Consider the following 21310-nt stretch of genomic DNA (forward strand, 5'->3'; position numbering starts at 1 on the left):
GAGCAGAGACACGAGCTGCTCAGAGCTACGCTACGGAGGCTAATGGGATTTCTTGGTTTCCCTCATCAAACTCATCAAATACACAATCCAACAACTCCAAAACGCTCTGGTGGACAAGTTGTGACCTGCACATTCACCACGCTATGAGATAATAACAGAACGTTACCAGACAGAGTTGTTTTAGAGGTAAATACAGAGACTGCTTGACCAAAAACTGTCCCTGAAGGCAACACGCATCAGCGTTTTTTTCCCTCTAAAACAACGATGTCTGGTAACGTTCTGTTATTATCTCATAGCGTGGTGAATGTGCAGGTCACAACTTGTCCACCAGAGCGTTTTGGAGTTGTTGGATTGTGTATTTGATGAGTTTGATGAGGGAAACCAAGAAATCCCATTAGCCTCCGTAGCGTAGCTCTGAGCAGCTCGCGGCTCTGCTCCGCCGTTCTAAAAATAGCTTGCACCGTCAATTAAAGGTAACGAACCTACTGCTAAGACTATAGGGATTACGGCAATGGGCCAATTTGCCAAAATGTTGAACTATCCCTTTAAAGAACCTGGTTCACTGGATCCAGTTTCTCTAAGGTTCACTGGGGTTAAAGGAGGCGTTTACACTAAAACATCAGGGATTAACAGAATTACAACATTTTAAATATAAAGATGATTCATCAAGATCCACGTTTGTTCGTTGCACCGACACAGGAGGAAGCTGACGGACGTCCTCGTCCGTTTCTAATCTGGTTGATGATGAAATCGACTCCAGTAATTTATTACAAGAGATGTTGAGGAATCGTTCAGATTGACTCAGATCTGCATCCAGACTTTGACACAATGACTGTTTTCATTGGCTACCGCACTTTATTTAGCTTGTCTGGTGGTTTAAAAGTTAAATTTTATCTGTAAATGCACAAAAATGACCATTAATGGAAACTAATCTGTATTTATCACATATAATCAGTATTTATATATATTACAACACACTAGAATGTAGCTGTGAGAGGATCCAAGTGTTTATTAATGTATTAATGCTATAAATAGACAATAAATAAATAGTGAAACACTGCTGGGATTATTTAATAAATTTTAATGTGACGCCAGAGTTGTTAACAAAATAAAAATGTCTTAGTATCTTATTTATTTAATTTTTTTTTTTAACTCTGTCAAATCTGGTGAATCCAATTTATCAACTAAATGATTGCAGCTTTAATTTGCTCACAGCTCCATTATAGTGTGTTACAAACTAAATGTGCTAAATGTTTCTACACCGATTATAGCTGATAAATCTAAAATGATTTAATTTAGGATGTTTAATGTTTAGCTGCTTCGTTTGGCATCGACATGTTAACAAGTGTCTTTTACAGACGAGGCTGAAATCAGTCGGTAGCTTCTGCTTTTTTTATATATATATATATAAAAAAAAAAACAATTAAACAAAACAACGACAGAAAAAGAAAGCAGCACAGTGATCCGTCCACTGGCTGTTGAGATATTTATGATGTCAGTGGTTTTGTTCCCACAGCGACGGTGACACCACTGCCACCTCGTTGTTCAAATGTCGAAGCGAAGCTACAGTAACGAAGACGAGACGCTTCAACGCGCGTGTGTGTGTGTGTGTGTGTGTGTGTGTGTAGAGGTAGAGACTGAAACATCTGAGACGTCCACAAAAACGTAAATATATAAAACCTACAGAGGCACGGGACCAGGTTTCCTCTGCACCTGAGTTTGAACCTCAGCTCGAGTTTGTTCACCTGCACGAACGTCCAGAAGCGACGACCAACTGCCTCGTCGTTTCTGACCCGTTCTCCGTCCGTTAAGGCTCTGGTTTCTGTTCTTTTTTCTTTTTCTTTTCTTTTCTCCGTTTCTTCCTCGTCGTCATCTTCGTCTTTGGTTCGGCCTCTTCGTTCGCTGCTGTGGCGGCTGCTTCCTGAAGTCGACGAGGCAGTCGGTCGCCTCGGAGATCGGCGTGAACGACCTGATGGGGGAGTTGCTGATCCTGAACGTCGGGACGCTGCCGCTGCCGCCCGCCTCTTCACCGTCATCGTCGTCGTCATCGTCATCGTCCCGCAGATCGATCACCTCGCTACAGGTGGAGGAACGGACAGACGACAACATGAATCTGTTACTCAAACGCCCTTTGGACAGGAAGTTACCAGTTACCTTTCAGAATAAGAATAAGAATAAGTGTGTGGCTCTAACCCACGAAAGTTTTGGAAGACAGTTAAAGACATGGAGGGTAAAACTGCACCATCCCAACTTCCTTCCTCTCTCATGTGGGATGGAAACATTGTATCTGATAACAAACGTATGATTGACATTTTTAACCAGCATTTTGTTCAAATTTCCACTCCACCTGTTTCTGTAACACCTCAGGACCCCTCCCCTAAACTCTCTCCTCTGAGCTCTCCTGACCTAGTCCCCGCCCACAGCTTCTCCCTGCAGGATGTCTCTGTGAGGGAGGTTTTTGAAACCCTGAGCAAGCTTGACCCCAAAAAACCATCTGGGCCGGACGGTCTGGACCCCTTTTTTCTTAAAGCTGCAGCCCCTATTATTGCAGAACCCATCACCTATCTTTGCAACTTATCCATACAGTCAGCTGAACTTCCATCTGCCTGGAAGACGGCCTCAGTACGCCCCCTATTTAAAGGCGGAGATCAAGCTGACCCCAACTGCTACCGTCCTATTTCTATTTTACCATGCATAGCAAAAGTACTGGAGAGACTGATCTGCAAACAGCTGGTTCGCTTCCTGAACACCAACAATATCTTGTCTGATTTTCAATCTGGGTTTCGTGCAGGCCACAGCTGTGAGACTGCGACGCTCAAAGTACTTAATGACATCATCAGTGCTCTGGACTCCAAGCAATACTGTGTGGCCGTCTTCATCGACCTGGCTAAGGCCTTTGACAACGTTGTACATAAACACCTGTTGGTTCGCCTCAACTCCATCGGTGCTTCAAACAGCTCGTTAGCCTGGTTCGAGAACTATCTCACTGGACGCACCCAATTTGTGAAATCTGACTGTATTTCTTCACAACCCCTGTCTATCTTAAAAGGTGTTCCACAGGGCTCAATCTTAGCCCCAGTCCTTTTCTCAATTTACATCAATGATATAGTTAAATCAGCTGCCAAGTCATCTATTCACTTGTATGCCGACGACACAGTGCTCTATGCCACCGGCCCCTCCCATGCAAGCGCCCTGGAAACACTCCAACAGAGCTTCCAAGCCGTACAGTCTGGTTTCTCTGCCCTCGGCCTATCCATAAACTCCAGCAAAACCAAGGTCATGTGGTTTGGTCGTAAGCACGCTGTCCAAGATGGTACCATTCTGGCCGCTGACGGCCATAAACTTGACCTGGTATCCTCTTATAAATATCTGGGAGTCTGGATAGATAGCAGCCTGTCATTCGCTGAGCACTTATCCTCTCTGCAGTCAAAAGTGAAAGCCAGACTCAGCTTTCTTTACCGTAACCGCTCTTCGTTCACTGCCACTGCCAAACGCTCCTTGGTCCAGCTTACTGTACTTCCACTTTTTGATTACGGTGACGTCATATATAGATCTGCCTGCAAAGGGGCACTGGAACGGCTCAACGTGCTATACCACTCCGCCATTCGATTTGCTACCAACGCCCCGTACAGGACCCATCACTGTGACCTCTACACCCTGGCAAACTGGCCCCCCTTGGAAACCAGGCGCAACATTCACTGGCTGATGCTGGTATTCAAAACCCTCCTAGGTCTTACTCCTCCCTACCTAACCCAGCTTGTGCATCTGCGCCCTCCCCCTACACACAACACCCGTTCTGCCCCTCTCATCCTGTTAAATGCCCCAAGGGCGCACTCTTCCCTGGGCCGTTCCTCCTTCCAGGTTGCTGCCGCCGACAGCTGGAATCAACTCCAAAAATCCCTACAGTTACAAACTCTTACTTCTGTCAACTCCTTCAAACAAGTCATAACTAAATCCATAAAGTTTACCTGCAGCTGTCCCAGCCAGAGCTCTCTCTGATCCTGTCACCTCACTAACCTCACTAACACCGTCTGTTACTGTTGTTGTTTTGTTACTGTCTCATTTATGGTTGTCTAGTATCACTGTTTTTACTTTTAATGTCTCTGTCCTTACATAACTGGTTGTATGTCACTGTACGTCAAACTAACTGTCATTTTGTGGTATGTCATTGCATTATGTTGGCTTATTGTCTTTAGTCTTTCGTCTTCTGTGTCACTGTTGTTGTATGTGCTTTTATTGTCTATATTTTAATGTTACTCCCCCTCTCCCTTCCCCTTAGGAGGTCTTTCACCTCCTACCAGGCCATTGCCTTAATAAGAATGTATTCTTAGCAATTCTTGCCTGGTAAAATAAAGGTTTACTACTACTACATAAGATTTTACTCATTTTATCATATTTTTTTGATGGATTAATGTTCAGAGATACAAAATAAAAACATGATGCAAGTTAAAACAGTTAAATCCTGTCTTACTGTTGCGTTACTCTGGATCCTGATGGTCCGGCCTCTGTGAACAGAGCAACATGTCACGACAATCAATCAATCAATCAATCAATCAATCAATCAATCAATCAATCAATCGATCTATCAATCTCACCGACAGTTTAATACAGGCAAGAGGAACTTTGTGGTAAATTTTACTGCAGTTAACATTCACTTGAGTCCAGTGTTGAGTATGTTACTTTTAAAATTCAACTGTATGTAATGAAACTCAACACTGAATATGTTAAATGAATGAAATTGACGCTTATTAGAATAAATCATTATTATTATTATATCTATCTATCTGCATTGATGTGGGACAATGCAACAGACACCTATCAAATTCAGTGTTACAGATGTGTGAGTCAAGTACAGTAATGGCGCCGAGTAACAACACATTTCATTGTCAGTAATGGTAACGGCGTTATAACGGGGGAGCAGAAACTGATTTGATTTGATTTGACAGTAGCACCGTTACGGCGTGTTCACACTGGGCGCGAGGCGAATTTTTCACGCGATAAGCTTACATACAAAGTCAATGTACGGACGCGAATTTGTGCCGGCGGCGCGAATTACGCGAATGGCGCGACGCAAATGCAGCGAAATTCACCCGTTCGCACGAGTTCAAGATATTGAACTCAAGCGAAATATTTGCGCGAATGCCGCGAGTAAAAACAAATATTCCAGCAGGCAAACTCGAGCGAGTAGAGCGAGGCGAATATTTTACTTGCGCCCAGTGTGAACGCACCGTTAGTAATGCTGTTTATTTCTAACGCTGTTTAATTTCTAACGCTGTTATTTCCATCCCTGTACGGCAAAAAAACTGACTCTAAATATTTCAGTGGATATTATACACCAGTATGTTCTTATATAGTTTTGTATTTAATCAAATTGTGACTAAAATAACCCGTATAAAGGAGGACGGGTGGTCTAACAGGGACTGTTTCTTAGTAGTTGCAGTGAAAGACTCACCTGAGTCTCTGTTTTCAGTATGTTCCAGAGCCGACAGCAGGTTTCCTCTCTGCACACGGAGAGAACAGTTATTATATTAATTATACTTCATATATTATGATTAAATACATATCCGTCATTAACAGAAAGTTTTAAAATAACAAGAAATGTTGTACTTCTTTATCGTTTTGTATGAAATGTTTCTCTCAGTTTTTCAAAATAAAAGCTCACAGATGTGGCGGTGCTGTTTCTCAGACGTACGGCGTTGCTCTTGGACGGTCGTTGGCGGCGGATGCAGAGCTCGGTGTGTCGGCTGTAGTCTCTGAGAGGAACGGCTTTCTGACACACGTAACACTTCTCCTGGTTCCTGTGGAGACGACAACGGGGCCAAAGTTAGAGAGTCAAACGCAGGTGTAAAAACACGTGCAGGTGAAAACATGGCGGCTTCTTGGAGTTTCTTACTCGTCGACCGTCTCCTCGGCCGCTCCCTCTGGTCTCCTCGGTCTCTTCCTGCGGAGCCGCTGTGACACTGTGACGTAGAGAGAGAGAGAGCAGGGAGTCATCATGGTAAGCAACGACTGTAAATTCTCAAATAAAAGCAGAGTCTCAGTTAGAAGTCGGGTCTGTTTCTATTTTCTACAAGTTCTTGTGAATGTACTAAACCTCTCAAAGCCCACGATCGCCCGTTTGAGCACTTTCTAAACTGCTTCATTCCTGCTACAGTTCTCAACGGGACCGAAAATCATGAATGTTTTCGTGCTGAACCCAGAGCTCCTGGCCGTGTTGTTCGGCCCATTGAGAACGGTTTAACTGGTGCAGATTAGTGGCGTGCAACTTCACTGGCCACACAATTCACTCTAAAGCCGTTTTCCCACTAAAATTAGCGGGTCGACGCGGGTTTTTTAAACGCGGGTCGACCCGCTAACAATCGGCATTTGGCCCCTTTCCCATTGACCAAAATGAGCCGAGTCTGCCCCCCCGCTGGGGGATCAGACAGAGCATAAACCAGTCGCCCCGCTCTCATCCGCGGTGCAAGAGACACACACAGTCATGCCACAGCCGCCCGCCGCGGAGTGTCCGTCCGCCGAGGCAGACTCTCTGGCTGGCTGACCTGGAGCACCAGGACCGCGGAGGACAGAGAGTCTGCTGCGGCCGGATGACGGACCTCCGCGGCACAACACGTCAGTTAAACAGACTGTTGCTTCTTTTCTTTTCTTTTTTTCTATCGTTTTTGGTCAGTGTTCTCTGATGTTTTGATCCCAGTCTCGGATGAGAGCAGAGCGGAGCAGAGCTTTGTTTTGGTACGTGATATGAGACGCGACCGGCGCGATGACGTAGCGTCACGTAACGTTCAGTGTCATCACGTAAATTAGCGGGTTGACGCGGGTCTGGCGTTCCCACTGCAAGCCAAGCCGAGCCGAGCCGATTAAAGGCGATTTTAACCCGCGTCGCTTGCCGAGTCGTTTGACCCGCGTCGACGCGGGTCAACGCGGCTCGGTGCGCCTTTCCCACTGCCACCAAAAGCCGATTGTTAGCGGGTTTAAACGGGTTTTTTGGCCAGTGGGAAAGGGGTATAAGATTCGGTTCGATTAGATTAGATGATATGATGCATTTCGATGCATAACATCCTCAATTTTCTCTGTTGCCACACAGTCAGATACATATGATAACTTTTTATTTCCATACAATTAAATAGAGAGCAACAGGAGGAAAAGGCTGGAAAAAGGAAAAAGGAAATGTCCTCCAGAGATTAACGGATGCAACAAAGATTTAATGGTCCATCAAACAACAAAAAAGTGCAACCATGGTGATAAAATAAAATAAAGAAACAAAAATAAGTAAGATTATTTAAGAATAAGTTATTTTATTTTATCACCATGGTTGCACTTTTTTGTTGGACCAATAAATCTTTGTTGCATCCGTTAATCTCTGGTGGACATTGCCGTTTTTGATCAGTGTGTGAGCCTTTTCCTCCTGTTGCTCTCAAAAGTTTGTTGGCCTACGCACCTGAAAATAGGATTTTTTTTGGACAGTGAGCAAGAGCGCAAACACCTTTTCTCCTTTTTTTTCATTAAATTAAATAGAAAATATAATTTAAATGCATTTCCACAATACAGCAGCTTCCTTGGGAGTCTGAACACACAAAGAAGGGCCAGTCTACTTAAAGGTGCACTTGTTAACTTCTCAAAAACAAAACGTAAATCTTGGCATTGTGCTTTAAAATAAAATAAATCACTGTGAAGTCTCTGTGTGTGAACGACATCATCAAACTTGAATGAATTATTTGAATTCAAAAAAATCGATTATGTGACATAACTGCATCGATTCAGAACCGTCCCATTATGAAACTCGATGCATCTTCGAAACGATTATTTTCGGCGCCTCTAGTGCTGATTAAACTAGTAAATGACTATTTTAAACGGGAACAACAGAACCAGTGGAGAGGAGTTTCATCTTCACTGAGCAGAAGATTTGTTCTAAATTAAATAAAAGCCTGTCTCTGATAGAAGACGCGTCAGTTCGGTTCAGTTGATGCAAATAAAAGCCTGAGCTGCTATTGGAGGATTTACTGTATCTAAATTTCATGGTCACCCTGATGAGCAGCAGGTGTCAAAATAAAAGCCTCTCACCGTCCGGCTGCCTCTCGTCCACCATCGCCACCTCTCCGTCGCAGTACGCGGCGTGCAGCTCGATCTTGGTCGCGGGGAACGAGCCCTGACAGATGGGACAGTCCACCTGGGGCTCGGGGCTCGGAGCGACGGCCGCCGAGTCCGGAGAAGTCGACCTTGGAGGTTGCCCGTGTTTTATCTCCTCCACGTCTGGATCCTCCCTGTGAGCCGCTCCTCCTCCTCCTCCCGCCTCCTCCTCCATTCGATCACACATCGGGGCGTCGCCATCCGACTTTCCACCCGCTGTAGCTGCAAACAATCACACACTCAGTTTTCAGCCACATTTTCAGCTGCTACAGTCTGACGGACATTAGTTTTCACGCCATACACTGATTCATTCCCCGTCCCATTCATGCAATCAGTTTGTTTCCATGTTTATTCCTCTCTCTCATTCTCTCTCCCAGAAATCTGATTTAAAAATGTGCAGTCTATGGCTCTAATTTATGAAATAATCTCTTAAATGTTTAGAAATTATGACAAATTTATCATAGAACAGCAGAAACATTTTTTTTTTTTTGGAAACGTAATCTTTAGAAGGGTCTGAAAAAGTCAAATGGAGCTCTGGTAGCTGTGATAAATCATTTTCCAGGACAACTCAAGCTTTTCCAGGACATTTGACTTTTTTTTCTCATTTTCCATGTGTTTTCCATGACTGGAAAATTGGTGAACCATTTTCCAAGTTTTCCGGATTTTCCAGGACGCGTGGGAACCCTGAGTTTTCTATGTGTTATTGACTAAAATAGGAGATTTTTTTTTAAGTGTGCAGCCTCACCATCCACATTCTCGTCCACCTCCATCTTCTCCTCCTCCTCCTCCTCCTCCTCCTGCTGTGGTTGCGGCTGCGGCTGCTGCGGCTGCTGCTCGGCCTCTGGGGGAGGATCTCGGAGAATCAGCGTCACCTCAGGGAGACGTGGAGCATCAGGACGGAGCTGTGAAGAGACCAGAGCGACAAATACCAGACCGATGACACCGATGTGACCTCAGATTATCCGTCCATCTTCATCTTGGTGGTGCTGCTCTTCAAAATGAGATATTCGGTGAACGCATGTCTAATTATCATCAGTTCTCAGGTTATATTATATATAGTGTACATCAGTAGTAGACTAGTAGATCGATTTTTATATAATCTATTGTCTGATTCTTCTCTGCTGATTTGTTGTGTGTATGTGTCCTCTTCCTCGTTACATCAACCTGCTACAGATGGAAATCAGTTTGGGGCTACAATCTGGCATATTTACATTTAAATGTCCATAAATATGCATTGTCCCTTCTTTCCTAAATAAATAGAAATTGAAATAGCAGGAGCAGCGGTGATTAAAATAGTAGTAATGGTCTGCTGCATAATTATAAAGTATGTTAATTGACTCAATCACTGATGTTTATATTAAATAAATAAATTATATTCACCTGCTTGAACTTATAAGGTGTTAATATTGATGTATTGACATATCTAATATAAACATCCCATATTAATCTGATGTTTTCTCATGTTATTGATATCAATGGATCTGATTTTTTCTTTTAAATGGCAGAGACCATCGTGTTGGCGCCCCCTGGTGTTGTTACAGAAACAATGCTTGAGTGCAGCCACACACAAACAGCCAAGTTTAGTTTTTGGTCATAAAACTAATTTTTTCCCAGGATTCATGAACTCACCTCGTCTGCAGCGTCAGTGACCATGGTCAGATCTTGTGTGTCATCGTCATCATCGTGGTTGCTCAGTTGAGTTTCTGTTATTAGAAAAATAAGGAAAACATACATGATCAGACTATTGTCAGTTCAACCTGTAACAGAGTTTTTTTTTTACATCAGTATCATTAATTATTAATATACATGTCAAAATCTGATCAAGAAAATAAAATGACAAATGTTTGGTCCAAGTTCAATCACACAAGTGCATCACAAAATAATTTAGTCATGGAAATGTTTTGTTTTATTCATTACAAATAGCCTTTTTTTATTTTAATTTGGGTCATTGTGACTGACAGCTGATGAAAAAAATAAAAATCCAGTCATGGTAAATGAAAACATTTAAAAAGTTTCACTTTTTGAGTAAAAAAAAACAACTATTTCAAGCTATTTTTTCATTTATTTAAGTTTTTGAGGTGCATCTGTTTGTAAATTAGAAAAAAGCTAGATTTTAAAAACGTACAAGACTGGAACGTATGCACTGTTTTATTTTGAAAACGCAGCAAAACAACAGCGGGAAAACTAGATTCAGAGTGACATGTGATCTTTAACGGTACAAAATAAACATGAGATAATTCTGTATGTTGTTTAGGGTATCCTGGGAAATGTAGTTTTTTCCTGCAGCAAAAAGCAGAAAACATCTCCTGGAATAAAATGAAATTATAAGACAAATGTAGAAAAGTGAGAAGCTTCAGTACCTGGACAAACCTCACAGTCATCACTTTCAATCTGTCCGTCATTCTTCTCCTCTTCGACCTTGTCCTCCTTCACTCCCTCGCTCTTCTCCTCCTCCTCCACCACTTCCTCCACATCCTCCTCCTCTCCTCTGTCCTTCTTCTCTTCCTCCTCATCTTCCTCCTCAGCAGCTGGAGAAGCATCAGCTGGTTCACACAGTTTGTTTCTTCTCAGCCGGAGACCTCGTCTGAAAAGGCGTTGCGATAAATAAAAGGTTCAATAGGAAAACAGTTCAGCTGATAGTTAAGTTAATTAAATACATCACAGTAACATTTTACAGGTAGGAGATGTTGATGGGGTTCTTTAACCTCTTTTAAAGTTTTACCTGCGTGTCACCTGGTGTGGAGGAGATTCAGCTGCTGGCTCAGGTGAAGGGGATTTCTGAGAAAAATAAAAATCATAATTGCTTAGTTAGTTCAGTGATAAACTTTCAAACAAATGTGTGAGTTTTGGGGGTTTAAAAGTTTATTTTGTCCAGTGCAGTTGTGTCTCTCTGGAGCTAAATATCATACAGAGACACAACGTCAGATTTCAGACTTGACGCTTTAGTTTTCATCCTGAACCCGTTGCGTTACCTCCGGCTGCGGCAGGACGGGCTCCCCCCACAGGCTCTTCCTCAGCAGACGCCTCTGAGCCTGTTTCACGCTCCGGTCATACACCTGCATCTGCGCCAGTATCACCTGAGATGAGCACACATACACAAACACACACACACACACACACACACACACACACACACACACACACACACACACACACACACACACACACACACACACACACACACACACACACACACACACACACACACACACACACACACACACACACACACACACACACACACACACACACACACAGATTAGACTCTGACCTCAGTTAGAGATAAATTACGTCTCACACAATAGCTGTGTTTCTATTCACCCCTAGAAATGCATAAAACCAAAACATCACAAAAAAAAACAAAAAACAGGTAATGGAAACACCTAAGTTTCTAAAAACCTCTCAAATATCACCGAAACATTTTTACGCACTTTTTTCTCATTTTCCCAGATGTGTCGATATCAAAATGTATCGCAAAAGTGTAATGGAAACACTTTTTTAAATTCGCATTTACACATCATTTACACGCAAGACGATGACGACACACCGAAAAAACTTTGTTGATAGCTTGTCGATCCAACATGGCGGCAGATGCTTTAGTGTTCGATGCAGCATTAGAAAGTGTTTTAAAGTAGTTTAGACCGCAAGTTTATTTTGAAAAAAGGTTTAGCATTTTTTTCCTCATCGGATTTCTGTCGCTCTACATACCTCATCGGGTATGCTTGATACGATTGGCTAGACACATTTGATAGACAATCGTAGCGCCCAATAAACAGCTTTGGGCTTTCGTAAACCACGCCTCAAATACGAAAAAATGAATGAAATGATCGAAAAAATGAATCTCAATCTACATTGAGATGAGGTCTGGTTCCGTTTCCCTTCGCTCTCCCTCTCCACCGCCTGTGTTGAGAACAAGGGGTAGACAATATAAGTTTGCTTCTTTCTGCCCCCTTTCATTCAAGAGTTACAGTATTGTCATTATTTTTTATGAGTTTTATTTTATTTTTTGTTTTTATGCTCGATAAATGAATGAAATAAATAAATAGGAGTTGTCCCGTCACGTAACCACAGTTGTTAAATCACTAAACGCAAAATGTTTTGAACGTCCATCTTTCTTATAATCGAGTCTGACGGGTCGTGATGTTATGAGAGTTATGGGATCTTGCTGTTAAAAGTCTGTTCTTCGTTCACACTTTATAGCGTTTCTATTTTGATTAACATAATCAAAATTTTGATAAAATATGTGAGGTTCAGTCTGATAACTGTCCGTCATGTCCCTGTGAATAACCAAACAATAGCTCCTTCTGCTGTACAGAATTACGGCTCATTCGCATAAACACCTTTCAATGGAAAAAAAACTGCAAATAGAAATTTTACTCCTTCGAAATTTTAGAAATATCGCTTTTATTTCGTGAATATTTGTAATGGAGACCGAGCTACTGAGACAACAACTCACCTGAGTGTAGGCGTCGGGGTCGAGGCCGCGGGGGCAGAAGGGAACGCCCCAGTAGTAGTGAACCGTCGGCCCGTTCCCAGGCTCCCCGGGCGGGGCCGACGTCCTGCCGGCGGCGGCGGCGGCATCTTCCTGACTGCTGCTGCCGGCGGCCGGTGGTTTGAGACCAGAGGTGGAAGGGTGAGACTTGGAGGTGGACGCAGGCGAGGAAGAGGAAGCAGCAGCAGAGGAGGAGGAAGGTCCGAGTGAGACGGAGCGTTGGTTTGAGTCGTTCGACGAGACGAGACTGGAAACAAAAAAACACAAATGTTCAAATGTGATTTACATTTTCATGTTTGTTGCTGTTTCTGTTCCTGGTCTTGCACGGCTCCAGTTTGCCCCTAACGTTTGAGTATGTGCAACCAGTCAATTTAATGGGTTTTTTGTTTAACACCCATTGAAACGAGGAAGAGGCGACTCAGATAATCTGGAATCTGTCATTACAGGTGTCAGACCGATGTGTGTGAGGATCATAAATGAAAAGGAAATGTGAAGACTGCAAATTATGTCTTATATGCATCACATTTTCCCATTTGTTGTGGCAATGTTGAATGTATCGTCCCTGTTAAATAAACATTAAAATAAAAATAAAATAAAATATTTGCTTTGAAAGTCGATTTATTGTGTGTGCCCCCTAAATTTTCTGCTTGTGCTCCTAAAATTTGAAGTTAGGGGGCCACTGTGCTCCTAGTAAAACAAGCCCTGTCTTGAAACTGTAGTTTATGTGTAACTGTTATGAATAAATGTTAAATAATAACATTAGGATACAGCTAATGTGTTCGTTAATTAGAGACTGCAAACACCTCAGGACGCTTTACGGCAGCACAGAGAGAGAGATGTGGCAGTGAGAAGCCTCTGTACAAAACAGTGAAGAATAGTGGAGCTACACTGTGTTGCAAACAGTTGTGATTCATTTGAGATCTGCAGATTTCATTTTAACAGCTGTATTATTATTATATTATTATTATTTTTTTTTAACTTTGTTGTGAATGAGAGGTTTATTAAGCTTTATTCTGGCTTTCATCTGTCAGTGTGAGTGAGCGGTGTAGGCAGCATCAGAAACATCTGTCAACTTCAGGTTTTAACTTTCATTCCACATGGCAGTTCAAATGTGTTTGATGTTTATCTTATTTATTTTTTTATTTATTTCCTTTTTTTTCTTCCCTTCTTCTTTATCATTCTAATATTTCACTGTATTTTGTCTTACTGTACTTTAATTATTCACTCATGTTGCTATGTCACAGTCACACTTAGTTGTTTACTGTGACTACATCTGACATTGGTTGTCAGTAGGGAGAGTGGGATTCATGTCGGGGTTTTCTTTCACTCCAATGCAGACGCTCTGATGTAATGTCAAACTCATGTACTTTTCTGTACCGTTGCACAAACTGAATAAAGACATTTTGGGAAAAAAATCCTCAAGCAATTGACAGCTGTCTTGACCACACAGTCTGTTTTATCCTACCTCGTTTGAATGCACTTGAATGCACTTTGTCTCTGTATGCACTTGGAAATTAATTACTCTGCCCAATATGTGTTCTTATGTGTTGCTTTATGTGCTGTTTTTCCTAACAGAGGTTGATTGCTCTGTGTGTGTGTTTTATGTGTATTGGTATTGTATGTTTTTATGTATTTTGGACATCCTGGCTGCAAATCAATTTCCCAACCGGGACAATAAAGATAACTTTGAACTTTGAACTCAGCTTTGTTTTGTTTTTTTTCTTTTACCTGCAGTTGGAGCGAGTCGTAGTCACGTGGTTCAGACGGTCGGCCTGAGGAGGAGCTTTCTCCTCCGGGAAGACGGGGCTGGGAGAACCGGCCGGCTGCAACAGACGGAGGCAGGAACGGTGAGGACACGGAGACTGGTGCAACGTTTATTAGGAGGAAACACAAAGAAACAATGTAGAATATATGATCAGGGATTAAAACTCTTGTCGTGGCTCTCTGTACCGTGACGTCCTCGTCCTCTTCGGACCAGTGCAGCGTCATGTCGCTGGTCAGCTCCGCCTGCGACAAGTTCCACTCCTTAGATGTTGTTTCATGGAGATCCTGAGTTTCATCTATAACAATAAAACAGGAACCAGAGCCAGAGAATCAGAGTCAGCGATGTGACCTCTGACGTCAAAAGGCAAAAAGCAGCAGTGAGTTAGGATCGACGGTACCTGACTGAGAAGAAGAGGCGACGTTGTTCCACCTGCTGTCTGGTTTCTGCTCGGCCTCATCGTCCTAGAGCAGAGACAACAGAAGAAAAACAGGTTCAACTCTTCAACTACGAGTTTTATTAGAGTTTAAACTCCAACATAATTAAAAGTGGGGGCGGGACTAGATAAGCTTTTGCTTCTCCCGCTTTCCCTTTCGGCCATGTGTGACATGCATGTGAAATAAACAAATAAATAAATAAAGAGTTTGAAATCACAGTAAACTTGTGACAACAAACTGATTCAATCGTTGAAATAAAATAACTAAACCTAAACAATCGATGAAAAGAGAGAAATAATGCTTGATTGATTTATTAAAAAAACAAACATTTTCTGCTTTGCATTTATCATAAAAATTATTGTAATAACCTTTATTTATACACTAATGGTCAGAGGTTTTAGAAACCCCAACATTTTTCCAGTTTTTTAATTGAAACTCAAGGAGTTCAAGTCCAATGAAGAGCTTGAAATGGTACAAAAGTGAAAAGTGGTGAACTGCCAGAGGTTTTTTTTTTTTTTTTTTTTTTAAAAGGTTAAGTTACCCAAAACTGAATGTGGAAAAAAATAATTATAATAATAAAGAAAAAAGGGGCATGTCTGGGCCATGACACCCCACCAATGGACTACAGAAGACTTGGATTTTCATTAGTTCGTCCCATACTGAGCTGTGGCGTTTTCTTCCTGCAGCTTTAGACATCTCTATGAAAACTACAACTAATAAGCTGATGTTATCTGACTCTACTTTAGTTTTAATTAGTTTAGCATTGTTCATTTTTTATTTAGTTCTCGTTTTTGGAAAAAAAATTGTAATTTCTATTTTTATTTCCGTTAACCAAATCATTTTTTCACTGCGAGTCTTAGTTTTAGTTTACTGTAATAACCCCCGAGACACCTGAACTCACCTGCTTCAGACTCTGAGGATCCTGCAGCTCTGTGGCTGCAGGAGGGTTAGGGTTAGGGTCCTGGTCCAGATGAGTCCTCGGTGGTGTCGATGTCTGCGGGGGGTCGGGGTTCTTTGGTGGGGGGGCGGCGGGGCTCTGTGGGAAGACGGGGCTCTGCGGCCGACAGGACGAGGACCTGACGGAGGTTGAACTGTCCTGAGAGGAGGACGTGAACCCCGAGTGGGATTTACAGGCACTTGAAGCCGCGTCGCGCTGAGTCCTGTCGAACACGGGACTTTTCAAATACTCAGGACCCAGATCCGTCTCCTCCTCCTCCTCGTCCCCCTGATCCTGATCCCGATCCTGATCCCGATCCTGATCCTGATCCCGATCCTGATCCCGATCCTGATCCTGATCCGCCTCAGAGAGGACCGGACTTTTGGGACACGACGTGGGGTTACTTCTGGGAAAAGTCGGGCTCTTTGGTTGAGCGGGAGGCGACACCTGAGTGGAGGAGGCCCACGTGTCCTGAGAGCAGCGCACGAAGCCCGAGGACCTGCAGGTCTCCAACACGTCCTGGCTCAACCGAGGGACCTGGACCTCGGCTCTGCAGCCGGTCAGAGGGAAGACGGGGGATTTAGGGGGGTCGCCGTCGTCGATCTGGGTCGAATCAGAGCTCTGGTTCATGGAGGAGAAAAGAAATATACACATAACATAGTCAATAAATGTATCAACTGTTCATTAGAAAGATTTATAATCGCAAAAGTAAAACATTTCCAGCTTTTAAAACAAGGATTTGATGCTTTTTGTCACACAATCTTGTCAAACTTTATCAATTTTTGAATGCTGTGCTTATATTTTTAATAATTTTCTATAATCAGCACCTGTTCTTCTGCCACAAACAAGTTTGAAATATAGACTTTTCGGGGCTTCAATACAAGACGGACATTACATACGAGCAGCATGGAGGTATTTGGATGTTTTTTGGTGTGTCTTTTTGTTACGAAGAAAAGTGGTATCCATTTGCAACCGTTATATGGACATGCACTGCTACGCCGAGACCCCCTGTAACTCAGAGAAGCCACGGATAACTCTGAAACTTCTCCCAGCCCTTAGTCGACATGAGGGTGAGTAGATAATGAGTGCAATTTGAATTTTGGGTGAACTATCCTTTTAAGGACAAATGTCAAAGGGTTTGCTTCTTTTCTCTGTTAAATATCGTCATTAGCACGATCACAATGGACTATTTTTGACTGGCGAACACCGTGTAAAGAATCAACTGACTGATCAATGACAATAATAACCATTAGAGTGTGAAGCAGAGAGCCGTGGCAGATGTTTCAGATGTTTCAGATGTTTCAAATGTTTCAGACCTGTGGAGAGTCCAGACGCAGGGACAGAACCTCGGAGCTGCACGGCGACGCCTGAGACGGTTTCTGAGTCTGGGACATGTCCGGCATCTCCAGCAGAGGACTTAGTTCTTTCCTTTTCCGCTTTTTATTCCAGATATTATTTTCATCTCCGCTTCCTTTTACTCCTGGGGGAAAAAAACAAAAAACACACAGCCATGTTTTTTAATGGGAGCTTCATCATGTTTGGTTCCTTGCCGTGGATTGACATTGATTTATCTCCTTCTCGAACTTCTTTGATGTGTTTTCCTTTTAAACAACAACACACACACGACTCACCTCGGCTCAGGTCCGTCTCAGACGTGCAGACGTCCTGCGACGCTCGCTGATCAACGGTCGGCAACGCCGGCCTCCCGTTGGGGTAGAGGAGCTTCCGTCGAGAGCAGAGCCTGAGTGAGGCGTCACCGTCACCGAGGAGGCTCTGACTCTGAGAAGCAGGGCACGACTCAGACTGACCGACCATCTGAAAGAGAACAACAACAACAACATGAGAAAGATGCTTTTCTCCAGCTGCTTTCATAAAGCTGCTGTAATCCAAGAACTTTCATCTTGAAATGTTTTCCTTTATTAAGGTTGCATCTAGGGGTGGGCGATATGGCAAAAATATCATATCACGATTTTTAAAAAATAAAATCACGATTTCAATTTTATCACGATCTAAAATCGTCACATCGCCCACCCCTAGTTGCATCCAACTTTGGATGTTCTTTTTTTGCTGCTGTAAAATCTCAGATAATTTTAAAAACATTGTAGACACAACTACACTCCATACAGATCAGGGTTCCCACTCTTTTCTTGAAATAATTATCCAGGACATTTTCAGCTGCTACAATCTGACAGACATGTTATCACACCAAACACTAACACATCCCCCGCCCCATTCATGCTTTGGAGAAGTTCTCTTTAGACAGTTTTACGTTATTTTTGGAACAACACAGTAATGAGTTCATTTAATGTATATTTCACATTAACTCTCTGGGATCCGTCATCACGCAGACGTTATCAGATCACATGACGTCTTCAGTCGAAAGTGCAGTTTTGAAACTCTCTCCCAGTTTTTGTTTGACTTGGCTAGACCATGTAAAACCGGAGATACGTATCATGGTTTTAATTTGATGGCACAAAACATATTTATCCAGGGAATGGGATGGGAGCGGCAGCCGTCGCATTTCTTTCCATATATCTGGGAAAAGGTGGTCGAATCAGCCGATGAATACAACAGAAACGTCTGACGTGGATCGTTAATAAAGTCGGTTAAAAGGAAAAAATAATAATCAGATCATTATAGATGGCATGTTAAACACTTTTTTATGTGGTTTATAAAGCCAAAAATCCAAACTATTCAAAAACTAAATAGGCTCAGATTCCTAAGGGTTTTAATATGTACATTTATTGCAGCAGCGATTATAAAGGACAGCATTAATCCATCTACATGTAAGAGGTTCTCAACCCGGCCTCGACCTCTGTTCTGAAGAAATAAATATCATGATACCGTGACTCTGTACTCACGCTCTCCTGAATGGCTTTCATCATGGCTTCTTCTTCCTGCTGCAGTCTGAGCTCCCTGTCGCTGGCTTCCTGTTCGCTCAGACGCAGGGCCAAGTCCATCATCTCCTCCTCTGTCATCTCTGAAAACAACAACAGAGACACTGTCAGTCAGGCAGAAGTACTCTGGGTCGTTTTAACTGTCTGTGTGATCTTGTTCTGACATTTAACAGCACAAAATAAATAAAAATTCTGGTTTTGTGAGCTGCGTACCTTTCTCTTTGGACTGGTTTTCCCTCTCTCTCTTGCGTTTGTGTCGCACTGCAGAAGGTGACAGAAGCGATGACGAGAACTCATCCTGAAGAAACAAACAAACAAAAGGTAAAGACACACGCAAAAACCGTTGTTTTTTTAAAATTAAACTATAGGAAATCCTGCAGAAACTAAATTCACTCTTCATTTAAAGCAGAAGTAAGCGATCTGGTCGTTTTGGCTAATGCTGCGATCCAGGCAGGCTTTTGAAACCGTAAATTACAGCTTCAAGTCACGACTTACGACTTTGTAGCGTTCCAGGCAACCCACTCGTGTTTTACCTGTGAAAGTCACTATAACGGCCACTCGTACCAGATCGAACTGGTACGACTTCACAGGTCGGAAAAACACGAGTTACGAGTTGCCTTGAACGCACCATGACTTCTTGTCAGCCGATGGAGGTAGCAGTCCCCGCCCTCGTCATGGATCTATTGGTCCTCGTACCTACGTCACCACATTCAGGCGCATCCCTTGGCTGCACACACAGCCCTTCATGCCGTTCTCTCTCCTCATTGGATAAAACTTGTAGGATACAAGAAAAGTTTTCTCCTCGGCTCAGAGCAGAGCAGAGTGACTGACAGACCCGTGTTTCGGTCCAAACACTCTATGTAAGTGATTGCTGTCGGAAGATATAACTATTTAAGACTTATATTAACACAAAAATATCGCTTACTTCTGCTTTAACTACTAGTTTGAAATTTAGGACAATGTGGCAAATCACTGAGCTACAAGTCCGATACGCCCTTAGAGCAAACGCAGGTCGTCTACCTTGTTGTCTTCGTCATCGACAGCTTCGTGCTCCTGTGTGTTGCTGTTGTTGTTGTTGTATTGTTGGCTTTCAGAGGGAATAATGTCGCTCTCATCCTGGGTGACTTGCTTCCTCAGAGGCATCCTGGTCTTTCCCTGAGGGACTTTAAACCCACAGAGACACAACAAAAGATTCATGAGTCACATTTTAAACCCAAAAAAGAGCAAATTTCTGATGTTTTTTCCCCATCTTGCATCAATAATTCTGACACCTACTGTACTATGCCACTGGCGCATAATTGTGAAGTGGAAGGAAAATGATACATGTGTTCAAGATTTTTTTTTACAAATAAAAATCTAAAAAGTGTGGGATGCATATGTATTCAGCCACCTCCCCCGAGTCAATACTTTGTTGAACCACCTTTCGCTGCAGTTACAGCTGCAAGTCTTTTGGGGTGTGTCTCTACCAGCTTTGCACATCTACACACTGCAGTTGTTGCCCATTCTTCTATGTAAAATAGCTCCAGTTCAGTCAGATTGGCTGGAGAGTGTCTGTGAACAGCAGTTTTCTCAAGTCTCGCCATAGACTCTCAACAGGATTTAGGTCTGTAGGGCTTATCTCATAGCGTGGTGAATGTGCAGGCCACAACTTGTCCACGAGAGCGTTTTAGAGTTGTTAGATTGTGTATTTGATGAGTTCGGTGAGGGGAAAGGCGAAAATACCATTCACCTCCATTGTATTCGCTGAGCAGCTCGTGTCTCCGCCCCGCGGATCTCAAAACAACATGCACCAATAATTAAAGGTAATGAACCTACTGCTATGATTATAGGGGTTATGGTGAGAGGAGGATCTCACTACATGTTGAACTATCCCTTTAATGTTTGTATCTGTAAAGTGGTAAAATGTGGATAAATTCAAGGGGTACGAATACTTGTGCAAGGCACTGTACATCAGTAGTTCACAGAGGACTTCTACCAGAATAGTTATCATTAAACAGTTAAATTAACAGGTGCCATGGTTACTCTCAGCAGTAGTTACCTTGGTTACCTGGGCGGTGTAGATGATGATGATGGTAATGATGACGCAGCCTGTCCTCCTCTTCCTCTCATCTGCCCGGCGGCTGAAGAAGTGTGGGAACCAAAACAAACTCACCTCTGTGTTACAAAGTAAAAGGAGAGAGAGAGAGAGAGAGAGAAAAAAAGAGCTTAATCTGGTGATTAAACCAAATAACCACAAGTCCAGCTCACATTTAGAGTCTCAATCTCACGTTGGACTGAACCAAAACAGCGCGAAAACATCGAAACAAACTGCTACGAGTCACTTAAAAACTGTGACAAACATCCGTTTTTTTTTTTTACTGAAGTGTTTTAATAACCACATCGGTAACGAAAAGACAACGTCGTGTGTTTGGTTTAATGATTTCACCGGCAGCTACAAACAAAAACAAAATTTAGAGATTATAAACACTCACGTTGAAGGTTTTGCTCAATTTCGCGGCGCCATGTTTGTTTCTCTTCACGCAAACACGTGACGACGACGTAAAATACGTAACGACTACGCGCCGCCTTCACAGGCGGTCGGTTAAAGGAAACGTGTGGTGTGGTGCCTTCACAGACTGCAGAAAAAAGAACTCCCCGTCGGGGAATCGAACCCCGGTC

At 42.8% G+C, this 21310-nt stretch overlaps 1 protein-coding gene across 3 annotated transcripts; it reads right to left on the reverse strand.

The window, feature by feature from the left end:
• Positions 1–1088: 1088 nt before the first annotated feature.
• uimc1 (ubiquitin interaction motif containing 1) lies at positions 1089–21181 on the reverse strand. Of its 3 annotated transcripts, none has more exons than XM_083986240.1 (23): positions 21124–21181; positions 20700–20806; positions 19673–19815; positions 18866–18950; positions 18617–18735; positions 17387–17570; positions 17072–17235; positions 15720–16376; positions 14782–14845; positions 14570–14679; positions 14348–14442; positions 12584–12866; positions 11100–11204; positions 10850–10905; positions 10488–10711; positions 9757–9830; positions 8873–9029; positions 8062–8349; positions 5894–5960; positions 5663–5798; positions 5453–5501; positions 4472–4505; positions 1089–2077 (listed from the first exon to the last, which is right to left on the reverse strand). In XM_083986240.1, the coding sequence occupies exons 3-23, from the start codon at positions 19793–19795 to the stop codon at positions 1870–1872; spliced, it is 3282 nt and encodes a 1093-aa protein (XP_083842366.1). In that variant the 5' UTR covers positions 19796–19815; positions 20700–20806; positions 21124–21181; the 3' UTR covers positions 1089–1869. The 3 variants fall into 3 exon arrangements, with proteins under 3 accessions (XP_083842366.1, XP_083842367.1, XP_083842365.1); XM_083986241.1 differs by having other exon boundaries at positions 5693–5798; positions 20691–20806; XM_083986239.1 differs by having other exon boundaries at positions 20691–20806.
• Between the last annotated feature and the right edge of the window lie 129 nt (positions 21182–21310).

The sequence above is a fragment of the Trachurus trachurus genome (genome assembly GCF_905171665.1).
Source record: "Trachurus trachurus genome assembly, chromosome: 14".
In the NCBI taxonomy this organism is placed as follows: Eukaryota; Metazoa; Chordata; class Actinopteri; order Carangiformes; family Carangidae; genus Trachurus; species Trachurus trachurus.

Coding starts and splice junctions, on each gene's coding strand:
- uimc1 (XM_083986240.1), bottom strand. CDS start 19,795: ATGCCTCTGAGGAAGCAAGTCACCCAGGATGAGAGCGACATTATTCCC. Junction 17,571..18,616: donor TGAAAGCCATTCAGGAGAGC/GTGAGTACAGAG, acceptor GTTCTCTTTCAG/ATGGTCGGTCAGTCTGAGTC. Junction 14,443..14,569: donor AAGAGGACGAGGACGTCACG/GTACAGAGAGCC, acceptor CGTCTGTTGCAG/CCGGCCGGTTCTCCCAGCCC.